A 24,638-nucleotide genomic window follows, 5' to 3' on the forward strand; every position below is an offset into this window, starting at 1 on the left:
TGAAGACACACTAGCAATTGGGATGCAATAAATCAATCTCCTTTGGCTAGAGCTGGAAACCACATCTCCTAGGTACTCGAAAGGAGAGGACAGGTAGTGTGAAGGCCAGCATCACACAGCACATGTGGGGCAGACCTGCTGGTGCAATTCTGCCAGCCTGGCACGCTCCCCTGCTCCAGAGCTGACTGGGGGATGCTGCCAGCACTGCTGCCCCAGGGAGTTCTTTGGCTGCCTGCCCTCCTGTGCTGAGGGCCCAGGAAGTGTGAAGGAAGGCATGGCTGCAGCAGGCTGAGGAGAACTCCGAGAGCTGGCTTAGGGAAGGTTCTCTTTGCTTCAGAGATGGGCTCTGTAGGGAGTCAGTATTTACTGCAGCAACTCTAAAGCCCTTTAGGGCAGATGCCCTTGTTCCAGGAGAAAGCCACAAGCCCTAACTGGAGGGCTGTGCTTCCTCTTCCCAGCACTGCGGGTATTGTATTCGCGCCTCTTTCCTGAGAAGAGAAGAGAACCTCTCCCGCCTTTCTTGGCGTAGCTTGTGTCCCAGCAGACAAGCTGGGAGAGATTGTATCACACTGATCCTGGCCTGGGACATGGGAAGGGATAACAGCCTCCCTCAACAACTTCTTTTGCATGTGCCTATGTGGGCTTGATTCTTTCAGCTGAAGAAGGAGACTGAAGCAGAGTCTCCCGGTCCCTCTGCAAATCCCCTGAGGACAACAATTTTCTGGAAAAGAAGGCAACATTGCTTCTTCCTCAAGCCTTTTTCTTTTACTAAATAGGTCCAGCAAGGTCTTTCAAAGAAAAAGTAGACCTGCTGAGAGGTGGGAATCACAACACATCTCTGTTCTCAGCTATCTTATTAGATAATAATAACCAAGCTTTCCTCCCCAGTTGGTGCAGCATCCCACCTGCAAGTGTGGGCTGCCTGGATGCCAGAGAGCCCAATGCAGGAGGAGCAGGTGAGGCTGCCCCTTATCCTGTGACAGTCAAGTACCTGGCCTTGTGTGTGGGTAGGGACATACAACTTTCAGATGCTTGCATCATTTGTAAGGAAAGGTCCTGGCTGCTTCTCTCTGTCTTGCGTATCCTTGGAAAACTTATTTCAGTAGAGCAGTGGGTGAAGTGGCTGGGAACTTACCTTCTCCAGCAGTGATGCTTTAGAGACCAGGGAACAGCTTTGAGAAAAGAGGCTGTCAGCGGCCTAAGTTACTCTTTTTTTCCCCTGTGGCTGGGTCTGATCCTCAGTGTCATAGAGGTTCAAGTCTCAACAAGGCTTGACTGGCCAACATGATAGGTTGAGGGGCAGCCCTGTATCAGATACCCTGTCTCCTTTGGAGGTGTTGCAATGTCCTGCAGCCAGCATCCATTGCACCTCTGAGGGGCTATGCTCCCACCATTCCTGGAAGCAAACAGCCAGGAGCAGCTGTTCAGCTGTGTTTTTCACAGTTCTGTGTTTTGCTGGTGTGTCCTATGTTTTCTGGAAAATGTCCCAGCGTTGCTCAAGGTAGCAATGCATTTCTTTGCCCAGTACCACATAAAGGACAAATAAAATGTGTGCAAGCCTTTGTAAAGATGTTCTACTCATTCCAAAACATTCAAGCAGTTATGATCAATATGAAGCAAATTCAACTCAATTCCTGACTCTCCCTCTGCTGCATGTATGACTACTGCCTGAGTACCACCTTCCCTATTTACAGATCCCAAACATCATGACAGCTTCGGGTGGGAGTGGAAGACAACGCAACTTAAGAGACTGCTTCTTTTTGAGTTACACCTCTATAAATCCAGAGCAATTCCAGGGGAATCCACCTGAACCAGCCTCAGCAAATTTGGTCTTAGTTCGAGCACAGAATGTTTGTCATAGTTGTTATTAAATGATGCTTTTACATATTCCAGGCCTATTTTTAAAACAAAGGCAATGAAGTTAGGGCATCCAGTTCTATATATGGACACTCCAAATGGCACTGAAATGCCTCATGCATGTGTTTGGCTGAGTGTTGATTTGGGTGTCCAAATATGGACCTCAGAATGGGATATATCACTTGGATAAGCATCCTTGCAAATTTGGCTCACAGCACTTATTTGAAAAAAGCAAATTTATTTCTATAATTTAGCATGGAAAAAGCACAAATTGTTTTCATTTTGAGGGACATCCTTATTCATGGAATTGGGCCACTCAAAAACTGTCATGTGTAGTAGTTCCGAAAAAAAAATAAAGCCCTCAAAATCATCTAAGAAAACACAGCAGGAAATTAATGCAGAGCATTTGCAGCACACAGAACCCCTCTTATCACAAGGGCAAAATTCACGCTGACAGCGAGAATTTAGTGCTAGCAGAAGGACCCGTGCAGCTTGATCACAGCAAACTCCTCCTCTGCCCCAGCAGTGTGAAGGGATGCACACAGGGGCAGCTGCTTAGAGACCTGAGGCAAAGCTGCTTCTCTCTGCTCATGAAGACAATCTCTGCATCTCAAATCTGTGCACGTGCAAGAGCTGGAGCGATGGCTGTTGCATGCAGGAACCTTCCCCTGTATCTCCCAGTGCATCAGGATTTTCTTTGGCTCCTTGGTAGTGAGTTCTCCAGGAAAGAGCTTGGCTGACTATTAGGTCTTAGTAAGTAATAAATAACATCAGCAGCAAGCAAGCACTGTTCTGCAAGCTTGCTGGATTCCCACTAATTGCAAAGGACCTTTACATCCTCCTTGTAATTCCATTCATTTTGTTGGCATTGTACAAGGGATGGATTTGGCCTCAAAAATAAAGCAGGTTTCTCTTGCATAATGTATCATACCATTTGGTCTAAATTTTCCTCAAGGTTTATGTGTACTTGGATATTTCTCCCCATATATGCAGCTGGAGATATTTTTAAAATAACAAACAATGAACTGATTCAGCTGTCCAAAGCAGTTGTTCACATTCTGAATTTTGGGGTAAGTTCTTAAGAAAGTGTAAAGTGGGCAAATCTTCAGGAAAGCTAAGGTAAGTTTGTGATCACTGGAAATGTGTGAAGTCAGCTCCAGCCTAGATCACTTTCTCTATCTCTACTGTCCTGATGATTTTAGACAAGCTGATTCCATTTCGGGAAAAAAAAAAAAAAAAAACCACAACAAAAAAACCCAGTTCACCAGAGAGAAAGATTTCTCTACAGAGTCTGTTGTTTTTCAGAAAAGTGAAAATGTGTGCTAACAATTCTGGACCACTGACAAAAGCAAAATCAACACACACAGCCTTCATTTTACAGCCAAGTTCATATGAATAAATAGAGATGCAGCAAGCTGTTTATAGGGAGACAAGCTTTACTCTACATGCCCTTCCAAGCAGGCATACTTAGGCTGTTGTTGTTTGCCTTACATGGCTGGTTAATGAAACTGTCTAATAGTTCCAGAGCTCAACAGACATTTCCAACCCCTACATCAGCAGCACTGGCTGTGCTGGCCAAGAGCTGAGAACCAAACACTATTGTGTAAGATAGCTGTTGCAGAGGTCTGGGGGCACTTGGGAGGAGTTTGGTGCTTTGAAGAACCTGTGATTTCAGGGGGAGTTCATAAACGGAAAAGCCCCATCCTCACAAAAGGTAGGTAGAACACACTTCCGTACACTGCCACAGGTGCAGCATGAGCAAACTGTGCTTGGATAGATCCCCTCAAAATGAATGAAGCTGCAGCAAGTGCATCTATCCATGGGCCTTCTCCAAGATCAGGACTTAACCCTGCACTGTGGTGAGTGCATGGTTTTTTCTCCCCACTCCTTAAATACTGCAGAAACAGAGAACTGTCAAGGGAGACATGAAGATGGAAGGGACATAGATACAGCTTTCAAGAACACTTACCTGTATTTTTCTAAGACTTCAGACTGAGGGGTTTTTTTGTCTGTGATTAGGCAGGTAGAGGAACAAATAACCACATGCACAAAAGGAAAAAAAAATAAAACAACAGCACATTTTAAGTGCATTTTTTTTCTTGGAGATTTATTTTGTTTTAATAAATCTGACACCAGTCAGGGAGAGAGAAAAGAGCTGCAAGCCCAAAAGGAAAGCAGAGCACGCTGAGGTGCTTCAGATTCTTGCCCTCTTTAAGATGTTTCATCGGGATGTTTTTGAGCTCTCTCCTTAGACTCAGGAGTTGTGGATTCCCTCCCCACCCCTCTTTTTTTTGTTGTTTTTTTTTTGTTTGTTTTTTCTTAAAAAGCGAGCTACTCGCCCGGTGTGATTTCCAAGCTTTCACAGCTCTAATAAATAAGGAGCACCTGTAAAACAGTAGCTTGACTTAAGTGAAACTGTACAAAGGAAAATATAGAAATACAGTATATACATAGTGCTCATAGTGCACCATCACTACAAGGCTCTGGTTCAACTGACTCTGCTGCCCTGCTCCCAACACCGCTGACGCAGCACTGCTCCTGCAAACTGCTCCTCACTCCCCGCAGCAGCCTTATAGAAAAGGTGTACTCTGAACACTCAAGATGTGAACAATTGCTTATTTGAGTTAGTAAACAGTTACACTGAATCACAAGGTGATATGAAATATTTTTTTTTCGATTTTTTTCTCTCTTTTTGATTTTTGTGGGGTTTTATGGGTGCTTTTTTTTTTTTTTTACTTTTATTTTTGGCTTTTTTTTGGCTTTTTTTTTTTATTTGTCAGAATGGGATACTCCACGACTCTCTTACCAATTCAGTGCCAGTATAACATGCTCTAGTGTACTTTTGGACTCTTGGCTACAACTGTACAAGTGCACACAAGTAAATTCTACCCTGTTATCCTCCACCCACTGATTGAGGATCAAATTGCACATTTCTCTTAACCATGACAGGAGAAAGCAAACAGTGAAACAGAATCATGGGGGATCTTTCTCACTTTACCCTTGTTTTCATTGGTTTGTCCATACCATTCTAATTATCATGAAAGGGCTATGCATATGGAGAGATTGTCTCACTGCCTTCCTGGATCACTGAAAACCATCAGGGTTGAAATTTCATCCAAGTCTTTCGTGACGCCCAGCAAATATTCCCCTCAGATTATTTTACACCTTGAGGGAATTTTGGTCTTTAGTTCAACACTCTTGCTCTGTTCCCAAATGGGGCGCTATTTAGGGGAATTTAAAGAGAAAGCTGAGAAGAATAAACATTTACTGAGTTCTCTTGGCATTCAGTCTCTGAAAAACCACAGTATAAACTATTCATGCTGCTTCTTACATCTGTCAAATCAAAAATTAAAAGCCATAAAAGTGTAACACTGAAAATATGGCATTAGAAAGGATAAAGGTGGCCTTTGTAAAAATAACAAGGAAAGCATATTAGCCAATAAAATATTCTAACTCTTCATTTAAAAGTGCATCATGGGTAGGACAGAGATGACTCTGAAGTGTTGCCACTCCAGTATTACCCCTTTCCCCCATCAAAACTTGAATAGGTCCAAAACCATACAATGCAAATCACGATTCTTAGTGTAGCAGCAAAACCACAGCAGTTTTTCAAAGGGAAAAAAAAATTAAAAAAAAAAATCCATATCATTGTCCAGTCTCAAATATCTGAACTTCCAAGTCAGTGAGGGAAAAGTACCTACGTTGGTCCGTGTGGTTTTTGAAACCTGGGTGAAAAATCCCCCCCAGCAAGAAACCAAGAGGAAAAAGCGTTCCAAGAGGAGAAGAAGGGTGGTCGCAGGAATGCTGAGCACACTGTGTAGGTCCATGATGTGCTGTCTTCTGGGTCAAAGGCACCCGTGGGACCGAGGCTTCCTCGGAGGGGCTTCATGACAGGAAGCTGCTTTCTTTGCTTGGACTTTTAGCCAGAGGGGGTGGTGAGCGGACCAGCTGGCGTCATTCGGTGGAGTGACATGGTTTGCTCTGCTCCCTTTCTCCATGCAAGGTACCCTGTCAGCAAGTGCTCCTGCAAAGCAGAGAAGCAGAGGAGGTCAGGGCAAGCGGCAGGAGACTCATTGCAGGCAGGTAGGGCACTGCCTGAGCTCACATTCCACAAAGCCTCATACCGGACAGGTAGCCAGGATGAGGCAGAAGCTTTACAGAGCTGCAATGTACTGCTCTCTTCACAGCACAGACAGGAAGCTGGAGTCAGAGAAGGGGAAGCAATTGAATGAGGATCCCACAGCACCTGGGATGGGGATAGGACAGGGGATGTGCCAGGGCTCCCCAGAGGCACGCACTGCACGGGCTGGTGCGTGGCTCCACAGGGCTGATTGGTCTCATGAGGAAACTGGGACAGTACCTAGAGACAGCTCCATTGTCATGTAAATACTCATCTCCCACTAACAGAATTAAATCTGTAGGGACTATTTATGCTGTGTGTGCAAACTGAAGATGCCCCTCTTGGCCTTTCCCCAAATCCATAGTCCTATAAAGCAGAAGTGTACGCTCAGCACAGCAAAACAAGCTGCTATGAGTGAGGTCAGGCTGAAGTATCCCACAACCTCCTCAGTCTTCCCTTGGGATGATCTGCAACTTGTCTTGTAACACCACCATAACACCTACAGCACCAGGGAGTCACAACCAGCAGAGCATGATGATTGGCACTGCCTAGCATGACAAACAGAATTAAAACAAAGGCATTTTAGGACACAAAGAAGAAGTAGGCATTACTCTTACTAAGGTAAACAATTGCCAAGATCTGATATTTTCAATGTTGAACACATATATTTCCATGGACCACAACAAAACCCTCCAGATCCTGCTAGAGCAGATTACAGGATTAGGGAAAGGATTTAACCTTCTAGTTGTTCCCTTTTTGTATCCTGGTCGTCATTTCCAGGTCCATTTCTCTCCTGTTATTTGACGTGGGGTTCTAACTGCTTCTGTTTTCTTTTCTCATTTTTTTTAGGGCACAAAATGGATTAATTCCATAGGACCAGTTCAGACAAATCCCTTCTGAAGCCCACCAGTGCTTTGATTGGGTGAACAATAATGGAGTAAACACAGGTTTAATGATTTGAGGTCTTCAGAAAGCTGCAAGATATCTCCCCTAAAATAAGGTGAGCTTTGCCAGTGGTGAAGGCCACGGTCACGCGAATCTTTGGAATCATATTCTTGAAAACCCAAATCACCTCATCAATTTAATGCAATAATGACACACAGGTGGTTATAAGCTCCTGATGCCTGGGGGCTACTGGGATACATCATTGCCTTGTGTGCTTCTGCTTCCCTTGCCAGTTGACCATGTAGGCTACCTGGCAGGGACTGTCCTTTCTCCCTACACAGTGAGCTTTGGACTCTGTCTCCTTGGATGAGATCTGCTGTCCCCTACAGATTTGGACTGAAACTCTGAAGTGCTTATCGGCCTTAATTTTGGTGCTGGGGCACATTTTTTTTCTCAGTCTGCTCCACAATCTCCCCTTCACACTGGCTCCTCTGCAATCCCTCTCAACGCTGTGCTTGTATCCCATTGCCAAACCTCCACCCTTCTCAAAGCAGAGACTGGAAGGCACATTGAATATGTTGAGCAGCATAAACTGCCAGGGCATGGAGACCACTACATCTAGGTTAAGGAGTAACATTTGCACTTACAGCCAATGTGCCTAGCAAGATGAGCCTCTTTGTGTGCACAGAGAGCTGTGAACAAGGACTAGACTGAGAACTGGGATGTATCCACCTACTAAGTATTCCCCATAAAGCACACAACTGCTTTCTGTCACTTCTTTGGCTTGAAATCTTACTGTCACAAGGGAAGCAAAGAAAATAAAGCCTGTAATGTCTGTATGAAGCCTCACTTTGCACTTCAGGTATTTTGCCTACTCCTCTCTTTCCATACATTGACAGAAATGAATTTCCATCCCTCACTAACCAGTCTCAAATGGTACGGCATAGCACAGACAGGTAAATGATTTGGGAGGGAGAGCATAAAGAAGTTCAGTGGTTCTTGATGCTTTCTGCCTAGAGTAGTCATCTATTTGTGTAAGTTCTGTCTGTTTTCCCCTACTGCGGGTAGACTCAGTGTAACAGAGCGTGCAGACTGGTGAGAAGAACCTTCCCTGTTGACTGGCTCATATGGCAGTAATTGCATTTGATGAATGCATCTTTGTAGCGATCAAGTGACAGAATGAAAATCCATATCAGGCATAGCGTGTAAAGTTCTATAAAGAAATGAGAACGCACTCGTCATCACTGCTTCAGTGTTTGATGTCATGCACCTCGTGCCAACACTAGTGTGGATGACCAGCACAATGAAGTCAGCTATTTATATCTCCCCTAAAAAAAACCAAATTATTTTTTAGGAGAGCAACATATGCTCTTCACCCCAGCTGAACCTGCCTTCAACACCATCAAATATTGCTGACCAGACAGAAAATTGCACCAGCCACAAAAGGAGAATTTTCATACGGATAAAGCCACGGAGTTGAGCTTATGTGAGTTGTGCTGAGGTGAACATACTGGGTTTTTCTTGCTTTCCAAAACCAAGATGGGCTGGGCTGATCCCGTGTAGAAAGCCCACAGAGAAGTCAGAGGGAGGCTGTAGTTTCAATCCAAGAGGCAGCAGGAAAAATGTGACAGAGACAGTAAGCAGGAAGGCTCATTTCTGGCCTACTGTTAGTGCAGGGGGGGGAAGAGAATAATGCAACCGGATGATGACCCAGCTCAAGCAGGTAACAAAAATTCATCTATGAGGGCTCAGATAGTGATGCAGTGCTTCCCTGAAATAGGTGAGAACCGCACTGGTGCCCTCGGAGGCTGAGCAATCGGCAGCTGTGACACAGGCTGCACCCACACAGAGCTTCCTCTTTGCTTGATGCTCTGACACATGAGGATTAAATCCTTGCTAGAGCAACATAGAATTATAGCATGGCAGGTCAGTTTGGCAGCTAAGGCAAGCTTCCCCACAAGCATCCCTGCTCCCTTTCTGCAGCTAGCCAGCTCTTTCCAGGTGCTGCTGCAGACCTACAGCCCTTTGTCCTGTGCAGCCCCTGAGACTGTGGCGGTGGGAAGCTTGGCCCTGCTTGGTAGAGCCAAGTGCTAGAAGTGCTCCTTGTTTCACTCCCCCTCCCATGCTGAGGAGGTTGAGTAGGTCAGCTGCAGGGAATGTCCTTCTTCTGCTCCCTCACACCCAAGCACTAATCCCTATGTGTCTGCTCCTAACACTGCCCCAGGTGCCAACCATGGCAGCATGCTCCTGCTGGCAGTGATGGCCACCAGAAATAGCTGCTTTTACACAGTGTCCTCCCCAGTGATGTCCTGCCCCCTCAGGGTGGCCAAGTCATTGACATGGTTTTGGACACATGCATGCACCCACACCCAGTTTTTTCCATGGTTGCTTCCCTCTCATTCTACACTCCATTGAATTCTATCTCCAAATTCACATCTTATTGTTCAGGAAAAATTAGAGTCTGGGTGGGAAGGCTGAGGCAACTGTTGATGTGGACTGGCATGGCAGAGTTTCCATAATTTAGCACAGCACTTAATTTACCCAGACATGAATGCTGACGTGCTAAAAGAGGCCTAGTTCATCTGGGACATGCACGGCTCTAGAGTAAAGGCACTGCAATTATTTTCTCAGGGAAACTGCTCTGAAGATAAACCACAAGAGTGCAGCTAAAGTCAGCATGGGAGCAAGCTCAGCCCTGGAAACACTCTGGAATCATCTGTTACTTGTAATAGTTCTGCAATATATTTTTTTTTTATTTTTTAGCAATTCTTAAAGCAGTTCAAGCTTCTTCATTAAAACCTTCCCCTTTCAATACTCTGTGATTTATCTTTCCATGAGCTGACTGAAGGGATGCCACATCGCAAAAGTCAGGGGAGACCTTTAGCACAAATAGGAAAAGAAGCAGAGTCCTTATGCACCAACTCTTGATTTCAAAGGTGGTGATTTCCTTCTGCTCTGAACTTGTACGCTAAGAATCCTCAGCTTTGGGTCAGCTATCAAACTCAGGCTCTTCCATCTACTGAAACGTGAGATGTAAACTGAGCAGACATTGTGACTTTAAGAAATGCATTGGGGAAGAGCCCTGGGATTTGCCGTCCTTTTATGCCTAGGCAGAAGAAGTAGTAAGGACACCCCCACCTCTATGACTGAATTGTTGCAGGGATGCACCATGTCTGCAATTGCATACAGTTGCCTTGTAGTCAGGGAAGGACCTTGAGAGAGAAAGATGAACTGGAAAGCAAAAGGTCTGTTGTATGCTGACTTCTGCTTTACTGCATCAGTTCCTAGAAAAGCTTTTGGGGAAATTTCACCAGTTTACATCTATATTCCACTCCTTGCTGATACAGTTAGGACCGTCTCTCACTAAACTTATTCAATGCATGTTAAATTGAACCCTGAAACTAGCTGGTGAAGTCAGGAACAGTGATGTATGCCACCATGACCTGGTTATGTAGCAAGGAAATGGTGGAAATACAGTTCTAGGCTCTTCATGCTCCTGCATGGGTCAAGGGAAAATCACCTCTCAAAAAGATGGACCAAAGGAATCTTGACTGTGGAAGAGACTCAGAGTCACCAAGGAAATGTGGGGTCCATGCTTCTGGATTTACCAGACAGCCAGTTCACTGAAGAGAAACAAGATAGAAATGGAGCTTTCTCTGCCTCCTTCAAAAACAGTGACCATCATTCAAACCCCAGGTATATAACAGCAGAGTCTGCTCTTGACTGCTTTGTTCCAGCCTCAGGCTCCATGACAGGGATACAGCATAAGGCAAAGGGAAAAGGAGTCTCTTTCCTCCATTATACATTTCCATAAAGACAAAACAGGAGTACAGTCTAGAGCCTCGGTAAGCATGCAGGTCTTCTTCATAACCAGTGGAAATAGAATTACCTAAATTCAGCAGAGACCAGACATATACTTGAGGAGAATGGCTTGGGTTGCTGTAAATCCTCCCTGTACCAGAAAGCAGCAACACAGCATCACCATACCACTTGCTCTGCACAGACCCAAGGGCATTGCACCTCCTCTCCCCTTCAGATTTGGATTCTCCTGGGCAGAACAGCTACCACCAGGAGCCCATGCCACAGCGTTTTAAATTTTCACTTCCTCATGTTCACATCACTTCCAAGCTTTTTGGGAAAGCAGATCAACACTGAATCAGCCTGCTTTCACCTTTCCTCTCCTTGCATTACAGGTAGGGCAGCGGTAGGGGTTCAGGAATTTTAACAGGAGAGGACCAGTGCCTTCATTCTCCTTTCCACAGCCTGGGGTGCTTCAGAGCAGGCACTGTGTTCAGTGCTCTGAAACACATCTGGTAAGAGTCTCTATATCCACCAGCTTTGGAGGAAGGCAGAGGAGACCAGACTTGGTAGGCTAAGATGAGCATTTGGGTTGTTACCCAGATTCCAGCATCGGTGTTGCTGTCTGGTTTCCCAGCTGTTGTCATCTTTCCCTCCCTGTCTATACCACATTCTTCTTTTCAAAGTAGCAATCTCCTGAAAGCCTCTCTAAATAGTCTCTTCATATAGTTTTTCACCATATCAAAGAAGTTTCACGTGGTTTAACCTCTTGTAGAACAATTGCTCAGTGAGTTTATGAAAATCTCCTTCATTTTCAGTGTGAACTAAAGGCAAAACCAATGTCAACCAGATCCTCCTGCCCAGTCTCATGACACCATCTTTCTCCAGGCTTTTACTGACAGGAGGTCTCTGATTTATATTTTGGGGCACTTTGAGATATGCACATGGATCATGCAAAGTGGAAAATTCCTCCATGGCTCTGGATTTCTAATCTCTACATTAGAGTGTACCCTATAGCAGACCACTATAGTGGCCCACAGAGTTTGCCAGGGCCAGTCCTGATCTACACTAGGATAATTGGATATATCTCCACAAAAACAAGGCAGCCCATGGCCCTCCAGTTAGTGCAGAATGAACGTGTTTGGCAGCCTGGTAACTAGTTTGTTTTGCCCCACTGATGTGCAGATGTGGTAGAATATATGATTTTCCTCTGAAAAAAAAACAAGCCAAATTTTCAACAAATTTTCCCATTCTAAGCTCGAACACAGCTGAAACTTTGCAAGGATCTTTTAGCAAAAAACCACCCCAAAACAACAACAAAAGACACCTCAAACCAAACCAAACCAAAATAGAACCCCAAAAAAACAAATAAGCAAACAAAAACCCCAACAACAAACAAAACCAAAACCAAACAAAAACAAAAACAAATTAAAAAAAAAAACCTCAAAACATAAAAGCTGAAACAGAAGGCAAACCAAATCCAGACAGTTTCTACTCTCCTTTCCTGAAAACAGGCAACCACTGTGATATGATAACCCTTCTTTAAGCCTCCGATTTTGTCTGAATCAGAATAGAAACTTCAGCTTGAATTTCAGCAGCCTCCTGTGGGCCCAAACCACTAGGCTTTTGGCTATTCTGAGGTGCTTCTCAATTTTCTTATTCAAGTTGATCTCTCCAGTAAAACCAGTTAAATAGCCAGAAAAAGGCAGATTAACTGTTGGTAGTGGTATGGAGGATGGTGAGGGTGGATGTCTTGCTGAGCCACAGCCCATACCTCCCTCTGAGAGTCCTCCCCCTCACCTGGGTTACACTTGGGCTTTTTAACCTGAAATGCTATTGTGGGTCACAAAATTATAACAATTACAACAACAATAGTAACCATACTTTTTTTTCTTTTTTCTTTTCAGAATCAGCATTTGCAAATTCAGCATCATGTATCAGGAAGCAATCAATAATTTTTCCATTTTCCCATTAACAAACCCTCCATCCCTAACCATTCAGGACTGAATGTCTGGCACCATCTCTGTGGCATTTCTCCCTGGTTTTCACAGCCCCCATCCTGGTTCCTTTCAAGTCTAAGGCACATCCGAAGGCAAGGGGGCATGCTCAGGTGGTCAAAATGTCATGTAGATTATACTGTGGGGAAAGGAAAAGGAAACCCCCAGAACACATAGGAAGCAAGTGGGTGAGACCTGTCATAGACCTCAGTGCAGTGCTGGGCACCTTAGAGAATCCCCCTTATCACCAGCACTGCTTGATACTGAAAGACCTGCATTGGACCCAACCATTGCTTTAGATTTTCTCTGTTTCCCACCTCAAGAAAACAGGAACTATACTGTTTACCACCAAGAAGAACATTTCAGCAATAATTGATAAACTGCTTCAAATAAAACTGAATTGGCATTTTAATTGATCTGTGAAATTTAGGGTCCGAATTCAAATTTTCAATGACTTCATCATGTATCTTTTATCATCATGTTCAAGCTTCTCTCTGTTGGAGAATTCCTGTGGGAAAGGGTTCTTTTTCTCCTCCTTTTGGATACACAACTTACAAGTGGCAGCATAAGTGGTTCATGAAACCTTATAAATATTTGGAGCATAAGCAGACAACACAGAGTTTTACATTTAACCATATGGGCTCCAAATAAATAGCTGAAAAGTGCTCTAACTATAGGTTTCAATATCAGTTGCCCGATGATGGGATGCAGATCTTTCCAGAGAGGTTGGAACTCCATGGTTATTTCACTCAACACTACCCAACCCCTAAACCCCCTATTTTAAATTATTTTTTTTTAATGTGTCCCTCAATGGAAGTTGATTACATTACACAGCATGAGAGTCCAAAACTGGGACTGGAAGATGGAGACCAACAGAGAGCATGTGCCTCCTCTCGGTAAATGCAGTCCAGCCTCTTTACCTCTAGAAAATTTGTAATTTAAGGTTGGCTTGAATTTAAGGCAGCAATGTTTCAGAAACACTTGGAAAAGCAAGCCAGCTGCAGGGTGGATATCATTACAAATTGAGACACATGTTGTACAGGAATACCATTCTTTCCAGAAGCCAAAGTTGTGTCTGGGGAAGTAAAGCCATGCAAAGGAGTCGGAGGCAGGACCTTGATCCAGAATGTTCCGAGGGCCTTCAACTCGCATTAAAGGCACTGAGCACTGAGTGCGCCCAGTACTGAACAGGACCAAGCCCAGATATTTAACCAGCTGTAATTTTCATGGTAGAAGCAAACATTAAATAGTTGAGGGTTCTGCAAAATGTTAGAGGTTACTTTGATTCACAGTTCTCACAAGATGATCACACGCTTCCAAACATAACCTCCGGTCTCAGGAGTGCAATGCAGCTCATTATCAAAATACTATAAATAAGGTCATGATTAGTAGGTCTCAGTCATGAGGCCTTGACTTATGGGGGCACCCAGGCACATGCTTAACTTGCCTGTTTTACTCTACGGGACCTATAGAAGATTCAGGAGAGGCTCAGCAGGTAATCTGGAAACAAAAATTGCTTCAGAAAGGCTTGCTTGCCATCATCTGATTTCCTCCTGACTTCTTGCTCAAAGAATTTCACTTCTGCTTTGCTTCAGTCTTCCACTGTTTTTTTTTTTAACAAGAATTTAATTTTATCTTAAAATCTATGGCTCACTGCTTGAGTATGTCCAACTTTTTCACAACCACTGTCCTCAAAAGTGTTTTGTTCCTTTCTCTCCCACTTTCAGGAATGCTCATAATACTGAGAAATACTTATAAGCTTCCACAGTTGTTCAGAGCTCACTGCTCTGCACTGAAGTTGGCCATGATGTTTCAGGGTCAAGCTTCACAAAGACTGTGAGGTGCTTAGCTCCTTACCAGATTTCAGATCAGGCACATCCTGTCCAGCGTCTTGGCCTCTGCATGTAAAAGCAATTGTTTTCTAGATGACGTTTTTTACAGAGTGCCTGTCTGTTTACTATGGTCTTCCTTGCTAAGGACTTCTGTATTTAATTATGAGTTGTGGTTTTTTCCCCCCTATAAACTTTCCTGGGCCACTGACTTCAGTAGCTAGATGGCAAAAGAACAGGTTATGGGGGAGCTAGAGTCTCCCCATATGGCTGTTTCAATATTAACACTTTTGAATACAGCCAAATCTGCCTTGAAACAACTTAAAACAAGAAGAGCATTAGACCATATATGTATGAAAGTGCCTGATTAGTCTTTAAAGCCTGGCAAGTATTAGAGTAACTCATCGTTCAAATGAATGTGGGTTGTACAGCTTAGGGAATGGTGTGGATTGGATACTTAGTTCAGTTCAAATAATTTTAATTTCATAAGACAATTAAAACTAATCACAGCAAGTAAGCACCAAAATGATCTCTGAAGTCAGGGGTCTCAGGTCCTGGGAGCTGTCAGGTAGGCTACAGTCTCCAGGAGTCACAGGTTCTGCAGATTTCTGTGGGTCTGTCAATCGAGCTATGATCATTTTTGCTGTCTGAAGTTCTAGTCATGTGTTTTCTTTGGAAACAGCCCTAGATGCTCATTACCTTTACAGATCAGACCAGGTGTAGTTATTTTCTAAATTGGGGTCAAGAATCAGATTTCATATTTGAAACACATGCCCTAGGAGGTTTTATAGAAAAGCAGGAGGAGCCCATCAGAAATCAGTCCTTGCTCCTTTGATTCAAAGAGTGTGCAGTGATCTATGGCAGCATACCACGAGCCTGCTATTTACTGCCACTGAGACGGAAGTTAGCACTCCCACACCCCGGCAGCAAGATGTGGGAGCTGAAAGCTACACTGGAAGTATGTCATTTTATACTTCACCATTTTGAGAATCTTTTTTTTCTTTGCTTTTTTTTTTTTTTTCCCTGGGAAATCCTTTTTCTGATTTAAAATATCTGAGAAGGTACACAGGCAGTTTTGAAACATAAGATCACAGTGCTAGAGTCAGGCAGCTCCCAAGGGCAAAGCTTCAGTTCCCAGCAAATGTGTTTAAGACTTAGTGGTGTTAGCAGTCTCTCCTCTCCCCCTTGGGATAAATGGAAAATTTCTGTAGGCTCATAAGAAGCCAAGTGAAGGAAAACTTCTGAAGCAAAAGAATAGGTGCTAAGTGTATGAGTCCAATTACTCTGTTGATTTAGATTAGTTTAGCATCAGTGGAACCATATTCAGTTAAAATTAGCTAAATCTCTGGCCCATAATACTGTGTCAATAACGATGACTAGCATAGAAATATGTTTAAATATAGAAAATCTGTTTTCAAGTATATCTTTGAGGTCAAATTCTGTCCTGTTCATAGCAAGCAGGGCAGGGTAAGATGTTGGTAGATGGATGTTACAGTGACAGGGGAGAGAAGAAGTCTCTTAGGGCAGAAAAGGAGGTTAATAGCTATGCCCCTTGCCTCAGGAATCCTGACCAGAGCAGGAAATCTTGTGCTGGACCATTATGGGCAGAGGAGCTCACAGTGGGATATAGATTACCTCTGCCCTGAACTGGAGTGGTTCTGCATGTTGTATATTTTTACGACTACAATGCATGGACTAGACAGATGAAGGTTTGCTTCTGTAACTCAGCAGACGCTGACCCCAGGACATACAGGTTGGCTCTGTAGGTGGCTACTATTTCCATTATTTCTGGAAGAAGTTCTGCTGACACAAGCAGAAAAATTCCTTCCTTTTCTTACCCTTCTGTCCCAAAGTAGGATTAGCCAACACACATACACAGAAGCTAGTTGTGAGTTAGCATGTGCCACTTGATTTTCCAATTCAGTTTATCATAACTATCATGTTAAATACAAGCAGATGTCAGTGTTTTCATTTATTTGCTTTAGGAAACCTTGACATCAAAGCTGGAGGGTTAAAACTGATCCCATCAGGACATAAAGCATGTAGCAGGCAACACTAACACTGCTAATTTTAGAAACTCACGTTGCTCAAACTTGAAAAAATAACAACAGAATATTCTCCCTAGCTTCATTCCTTTATCATAGTAGGACTTTGGCACCGAGACATCTTTTGCTAGTTCCTCAAATTGCATCAAGTAAGATCAGCTTGACAGTCCATATCCTGATGGAGAGACTAAACTTTAACATCAAGGATTATGTTGTTGATTAGCACTTCCAATAATCAAGTAATTGGTACATTGAATAATCCAGAGTTTGTCGACTTGCCCAAAAAGGTCATGCTTGCTTTGATTCCTTTTTAGAGAGTCTGTGTTGCTATTATATGAATTCAATCTGTCTGTCCAGAATTCTAGCATAAAAATATTTGGCTATTTTCCTTCTTGTCATACAATTTGATGGGAAATAAAATTCAGTAAAAGTTGCACATTAGGGCAATATGTTCAGATTTTCCAATTAGGGCAGGCAAGAGGCAAGAGAGAAAAAGAGAATTTGCTGGACTTTTTTTCTCCCAGGTTAGTGTGGCCAGTGCAACCAATACAAACCTCCAAGGGTCCAAGTCAACACAATTATTGGTGCAGTTTTTGCCCTCCTTGTATTTTATCAGAATTTCTATGAGGTTGGGAGTCTCTCTTGAGGGATCCTCCCCACATCTGGACAGCCCAAGGAGCAGAGTTTTACCTCCATGCTTCCTGGCAGGAGGAACTAACCCATGGGCACAGCAGAGGTCACGGCTGCAGTGCAAGAGGCTGCACCAATGTTCTCCTCCCCCTGCTTACCCCCTCTGTGTAGACACAGACAGGTCTGAGTGCTGTGCAGTTTTAACAGGCAGGGAGAGCGGAAATCTAAGCAGCCCCTTTGCTCCCCCAGACTGGCTATGAGCAGCAATAGTGAAAGGAGGGCTCTGCATGAAACCACAGAGTCCTCACCTCAAATCAGTCATCAGAACTGCATAAATCACTTGTGCGTGCTTGAGAGGCTCAAAACCGACCCACGTTTCACTGCGGTACCCACTGGAATGAGATGGTTACGATGCTGTTTATTTCTACAGAGTATTTGGGGTATCTTCTTTCCCTTGAAGCACGTAAGGACCTGATCTCACATCTCTTTTGCTTAGAGGCTGCTTCTTTTCTTTTACTGGAGGAAGGAGGGGACAAACACAGACTAACTAATAGTCATCACCGTGCCATGCTACGCTATTGCACAAACCCCAGAGGTATGGCAGACACTTAGACTGGGCTTTTTAACTTCCAGTGTCTATGGGGACATCTATGTCTGTGCCAGTCACCCTAAGTTTCCTTCACAGCAGGGAGAAATAGGCATTCCTAGGGCACAATTTGTCTGAGCTGTCTTAGTTGCTGACTTCAGGATGAGCTCAGCTGTCTCTTGAAATGCCTGCTTCTCTAGGTTGATTTTAAAGAGAGTTTAGACAATTAGCTCAGCTGTGTCTTGTTCCAGATGTCTGTATTGGGTCAGATTAATCTTGCCTGGCAACCTGAAAACTTTCCTGTAAGTCAACCCCTCACACTGAGACAAAGGAATATGTAAAACTCTCGGTGAATGGGAAAATGGTTATTCCTGAGGATAACCACAGTGGCAGTTATTGACATTTAGAGAATACAAAGAGCTAAGGACAGTAACTGAGTGATAAAGCATCCTTCTTGTCTTTCCAATGCAGCTTGTTCAGTTTGCCCACTTTCACTGTCAAATACTGTCTGTGAAGTTATGTCGTGTATAATCACATCAACAGGCAAAAATACATAACTCAGTGAAGCCAGAAACTCACTCTGAGATTTTAAGCTCTGGCTCTGAATAACATTAAACTCCTCCTGGGATTGGACCATCATCAAAATGGCATTGCTGCAGTCTTGATGGGTCCAGGCAAGCAGAAATAGATGCTTAGAACCAGCCTGTCTTTGTCTACACCATAAGCACATAAATGTGCAAGTGTCCTAGCACTGGCTTGAAAGAGCTATGGGGAGCTTGAATAGATGGGAACGAAAGGGTTAATCATGGCTCTCCTAAAATTAAATAAAAAGGATACAGCCAAATAGTGTCCTTCTCACCAGATAAATCACTACTCCTAGATAGAAGAGTGCATACATTTATGAAGAGAATCTTTCAAGCTCCAGAGGTAACACTGAGGTTTGCAATAAGGATCTCACTGCCGAGGGGCATTTAGTCCATCTATACCTCAGGATATGGGGGTAGGGGGAATCTCCATTAGTAGGACCTAGGAATGTGTAACGATTTAAAATATCCATCTGACTACTGAGTTACTGTACATGTTGGTTATTAGTCCAAGGATGTTAACTATAACTATGTTCTCTGTTCTTACTAACGTATCTTTTAAATGTGTCAGCACATGCTGACAGCAAAGACTAATGGTTGTGATCCACCAAAGAAAGAAAATAAATAGTTTATGATCAAGAGAAGCAATGTTTCTGGCACTGCAACCAGCACAGGGGATGTGGTGTTAACAAATAAAAAGGGAGTCCTGACTATACTATATATTTTGATGGTGCAATTAGCCTGCACTGATGAAGCAGGGAGACACTGCAATGGCCCAGATTCCACTGCATGCTGCTGCTATCTATGGCTGTAGGTGCCAAACACCACTGCAGTCAGTATTTGTGCTACCAGGGACAGGGATTTACTGGAGGCTGCAGAATATTTCATGGATTGTAATGAAATCTGGCACGTCACCAAGCCACATCCGGCAAGCCATCAGTATTTTACTGCTGAACAGATTTCTTGCAACACCCACTATTTCCCCTTTTCCTGAAAGAAGCTCTCCGTGCTTGAGAATCTAAACAATTGCAATTACATTATCTTGTTAAAGAATACATTCAGGGCAGGTAGCTCAGTGTGCAGCTGCAGGGCGAGCTGCAAGTTGAGCTCTGGACATCAGGAGCCCGAGCCCCAGGCAAGAGGCCATGAACTGCCGACCCTTTGTGTAACAAAGACATGAGGCCCAACCAGGGACAGGGACACTCAGAGACACCGAAGGAGCCGATGACCCTCAGACTCTCCCACGTTTAGACTGTAAGAGTATAAAGCCCAGGGGTTCCTTTGTTCTGCGTCTCTCCTCAGAAACACCCAGCTTGAGCTGTTATTTTGTTGCTTGGAAATTGCACCATGACTAAATTATTTTAAGGATCTGGATGTCTGAGACTCTGTTATGGGAAACATGGGGTCAAGCCAGTAAGGAAACCTGGTCTGTGTGAGTGTGGGGTGTGTAGCTGCAAAGACACTTCGATCCCAGCTCACGTGGTGCAAGGGTGACTGCAAGAGTGACTCCCGGATGGTCGGACAGGGAAGTTTCCTTACCAGTTCCTTGTTCACAACTTTGAAGCATCAGATATATATTAAAATATCTCTGCCTTGCTTTGCAGCCCTACCAGGAACCACACACACATACCAGCTGCAGGGCTGGGGGAAACCTCAGCTGCTTTTCTAAGGTAGGAGATTTGCACCCAAGGCCTTGGGTACCTTAGATAAGGGAGTAAAGCCCCATGGCAGAGGTTTTCCTGCCATAAGCTACAGCGTGCAGGTCCCAAACAGCAGGCAGTCCCTAGGCACCAATATATGAGGAAGGCAAGCACAGGGAGAGGGGGTTGACTGCTGTTCAGAGAGAGCAGCGAGCAGAAAGCCAGGGTGCAGTCTGGAGGCAGACCAAAGTAAGATGGCTGGAGATGACCATTTGTTAAATCCATCGGATCTGAGCTAGCGGGAAGCAGCTGCGTTGTCCTGCTCTATGCTATGCTGCAGGGCAATTTCAATCATCATCATGAAGGCTCGAGTTGCTGTGTAACTCAGCTGGAATAAGTAAGCAGATTAATGGCCCAGACCTAAACCATATTCTAGGCAGAAAACCACTCACTTTGACATACACAGCACAATAACTTCACAGCCAGCACCATCATGAAATGTTCTGTGAGCAAAAGTGTAATGAGGCTACTGATGGATGGAGGACTGACAAGTACAGATGCAATACAACACAAAGAACAATATTAAAACACAAAAACCAATAGTTTTCTGAAAGTGCTGATAAATTGAAATTTGTATCTTTTTGTTTCATAACAGCCACACCCACACGGGTTTGACCTCATACCTGAAAATACTCAATTCTATTCACACAGAAGGCAGTAGTGATTACACAAACCTTTACTTATTCTGATTTCGAATTCGGAGACACCTCCTTTTCAATGGTGGCTCCAGATCCTCTGGCCCTGTGCTGAGTATTGGCGTTGAGATAATGCATGGTGCAATAGCAGTCTTTTCTGCTGGTTTTGGCACAGGCTGGATAACGCAACCTGTCTTGGGCAGCATCCGCAAAGCATATGCATGGTCCTCATCTGCTGGATTGTTAAGGTTCGGGTCCTGTTTGTCTCCCCCAGCAAGGGGCTCTTCCCCAGTTTTCTTTCCAGCGTCTCCCTCGAGGAGGCAGTTTGATACACAGTTGTTCTCCTTAACAGACTCCAGCTCACTCACCACCAGCTCCTCTGGGGGCTGGGGCTTTTTTGGCTCCTGGGGCAGCTCCAGGTTCTTGGAACCCTCTGTGCTCTTTGTGCCATTCACAATGACGTTGCACACCGCTGCACTAGCTTCCAGTCCCGGCGTGCCAGATGCCAAGGAGACGGGACAGCAGTGAGCTCCGTCACTGCACGGTAATGTTTTTGAGTCAACCGGGCTGCAGTTGTCCCTGCAGTCACTGCAGTTCCTTTTGTCTGAGCTACCAAAAGCCAAATTTACAACACTATTAGGTTCACGTTCAACTTTCACTTGGGTGTGTAAAGCCCTGTGGATAACATTGTGCAGCCTAGACCGGTGGCCTACTGTTAGGTCTATCACACCATCCTGTGGACCCTGTAGCACACTGGGGAAACCAAACTTACTGTTCACTGGACTACTAGGTCTGACCGTCAAGTCAACAACTTCATTTTTACTGTGCTCCTGAAGCACTTGAGCTTGATTAAGGGACTGGCCCGAGCAGCTCGGCGATGAGTCAGAGGATTTAGACGATCCTTGCTTTGACTCTCGAGGAGATGAAGAGCTGTTGGTTGGCTTTGCCCCAGGTGTCTCGCTGGAGGTACTCGGAATGAAGCTTTCACCATTGCTGGAGAAGCCATTGGGGGGTTTGGAGTCATTGATGTGAGGGATGGGGATGGGAATGGGGATGGGAACGGGCAAAGGGACAATGACAGGATATGGCACTAGTAGAGTTGGGGGTGGCACCAGCGGGGCAAGGGACGGCAATCCAAAGTTCATCATCTGTGGCATAGGCATAGGACCATTTGGCATCATGCTGACAGGGGGAAAGGGAAGACTGGGCAAAGGAGCTCCAGGAGGGGGAGCGGCAACAAGCCAGGAGGATTCCCAGGATGGTAGGTGTTGTGGGAGGATGGATATGGGGGGAAAGCATTGGCCTGTGCATGGGGCTAGAGGTGGGACCCATATTTCTGGGACCACCTGGTGGGGGACCAATTCCAGGAATCATTGGATTTGACAGAGGGCTGTTAGGATTTGAGGCATGGTGAGGTGGCCCACGAATAAATGGTGGACGTATTTGTTGCATAATTTGCTGTTCCATGAATATGGGCAGAGGAACTGGCCCACGGTTCGTCATCACCATCGGAGGACTGCGAGGTGGGACACCAATTGGAGGCACAATGCTAGCAGGTGGCTGGACAGAAACTGGTGGAATATTTGGATTCTCACTGATGGGAATAGGTTTGGGAACTGGTGTGGGGATTTTAGTGACAGAGCAGTTGGCAGTGTCAGACGGAGAGGCAGTGGTAGACGCTGATGGTCCAGGACCTTGAATTTGGCCAGCTGCAGACACTGGGGATGGGGCTTTTCTCCGAGCATCTGCTAGTGGTATATTCCAAGAATCTGGAGTCAGCAGCTGCACTCCAGTGCCTTCTGCTTTATTTTCAACTGGAGGATGTAATGTACTGCACAGTCCAGCTGGAAGATTGGCCTGTGTCTCTTTGTAGAAAATGTCCATTTTGTACTGATTGAGACATTTTGCACTGCAGAACTGAAGCCTTCTTTCCCCGTCCCCAAAATCCAGATACTCTTTTGTGTGTCTTATGTGCTTACACCAGTCACATACCTAAAACACAGTAATAAAATCAAATCAGGTAAGAAAAGCAATCTTCTCTTCATAGCATTATTTTAAAAGTAATTTTTCAGTTATTAAATACGTTATTTTTCTAACAGGAAAAAAAGTAACATTTGTGAAAACTGCACTTTTTTTTTCTCCAACATATTGGTGAATTGAATGCCACTCCCTTTTCTGGCTCCCATGATCTCAGTTCTACCTTATACAATGCATTATATATCTCACAGGGAAAAATCCTCAGTTGGTATAAACTGTTATAACATGCATATGTATGTATGCAAAATCCATATGAGTGTGGCTGTGATTACTTCTCAGTGGTAAACTATGCATGCCTGTGCCATCTGAGATGCCATATTATACAAGGAGTGTGATAACTGGAAAAGGACTCAGAAAATTGCTGGAAATTAATGCAAACCAGTTCTGCTAAAATGCAGGACACAGTAACATATAGCATTCTATTCAGGGTATCAAATAATAACTTGGAAAGAGTGTGATACTTTGAAATGGCATCACAAAGCGAAAAGCATCATTCATTCTTTGCCCTTTGTTCCAAGGAGAAAGTTGGAAAAAGTCAGGATATTTGTGTAAGGTTCAAATAGTCCCAATTTGTGATGTTTCAGCAAGCTGGAATTATGTTCTGAGCTGTTTGCCCACTCTTGTGTACAAGTCACTTTGAGTAAAACTTCTTGGCAAGCAAGGACCTGTTTAGCAACTTTTCAAATAGTACAGCAAAAAGTTCGCACTGCAGGCTCATTTTTGTTTTGTTTCTCTGCTTTTCATTTAATCTTCTTCTGTGTTACTATTGGTGTGGTGGAGGCATAGCCAATTTTTTTTTAAATAAGGCTGCAGAACTAATTAAGCTGTGAAAGGTTTTCCCAGTTGTAAGCCACTAGACACCAAAGTTCAAAAAATAGTCATTCTAGGCTTCAGAATCCATTACTTCAGAGAAATTATTGTGATTTCATTAACACATTAATTTTGCAACACCAACAGCTCTCACAGATGGTGAAGACATGATCTACAATTCAAATATGACTCTTGTTTGCACAAATGCCTTTCCTTCATATGGCATTTTAAACAAGAATTAATATGAGTAATCTTGCCATAGCTATAAACAGATAAACAGATGTCAGATTTTGCAGTGCCTCACTTTTTTGACAGAATTTTACACACACAGAAACCCCCCGTTTTTGTCATTTACATTAGTTCTCAAAATACTCCACTGACAGAGACTTTTGGTGCTTTCTATCAGCATGTCGAGCCTATGACCATGTCAGAATACATCCTGGTATTATTTGTTCTGCATTTTCCAAATAGCTCATATTAGCTTGTTTTGAAATGACTGTATCTTTTGTACAAAGAAAAAAAAAAAAAACCAAAAAACCCCAAAGAACACTATGATTGTGAAAAGACTACATTAAAAGGATAATTAATTTTAATAACTATTGGCCACATAAACAATTCAAAACAACATATGTTGGGCATCTGATTACTCATCTCATTTAACTCTCAGCTTTCCTTTTATATAAACAGTGGTGACATTTTTGAGTTTTCAGTAATATATCTTTAATATATATATATATATATATTATACACACATACACACACACACTATATGCTATGGCTATTAGCCCATTTAACTTCTCAACCTTTTGGTTCTCCAGTCAGGTTGCTGTTCGATTCCCTCCTGCCTTCCCTCCCCCCCTCTTCACACACTCACACATACACACATTCCCTCTCTTTTATCCCAACTTTTAAATCAAACTAAATAATCAATTTAGTAGCAATCAAGAAGTAGCAACTATTAAGTCATCCCTGAAGTTTACGAATGCAGGGCACAGATTTTTAGCTTGGGCACACGACACTGTGCCCTGTGAGATAAGCACAGGGGTACTGGTCCTGCTCAGTGCATGTGGCATTAGGAAGGGTGTATTTCCACCATGATGCCCCACACAAGAAAGAAAATTTCCC

The 24,638-nt window shown here is 43.8% G+C and overlaps 1 protein-coding gene across 1 annotated transcript in view; it reads right to left on the minus strand.

Annotated features, from left to right (window-relative positions):
• Window positions 1-4,453: 4,453 nt before the first annotated feature.
• Window positions 4,454-24,638, minus strand: part of SOBP (sine oculis binding protein homolog) — a 115,175-nt gene continuing 94,990 nt past the window's right edge. Inside the window, 4 exon segments of the mRNA XM_032682839.1 lie at window positions 4,454-5,881; window positions 20,706-21,897; window positions 21,900-21,926; window positions 21,929-22,658. Coding sequence (XP_032538730.1) covers window positions 20,708-21,897; window positions 21,900-21,926; window positions 21,929-22,658 — 1,947 coding nt within the window. The 3' untranslated portion in view covers window positions 4,454-5,881; window positions 20,706-20,707.

Source organism: Chiroxiphia lanceolata, chromosome 3 (assembly GCF_009829145.1).
Source record: "Chiroxiphia lanceolata isolate bChiLan1 chromosome 3, bChiLan1.pri, whole genome shotgun sequence".
Lineage (NCBI taxonomy): Eukaryota > Metazoa > Chordata > Aves > Passeriformes > Pipridae > Chiroxiphia > Chiroxiphia lanceolata.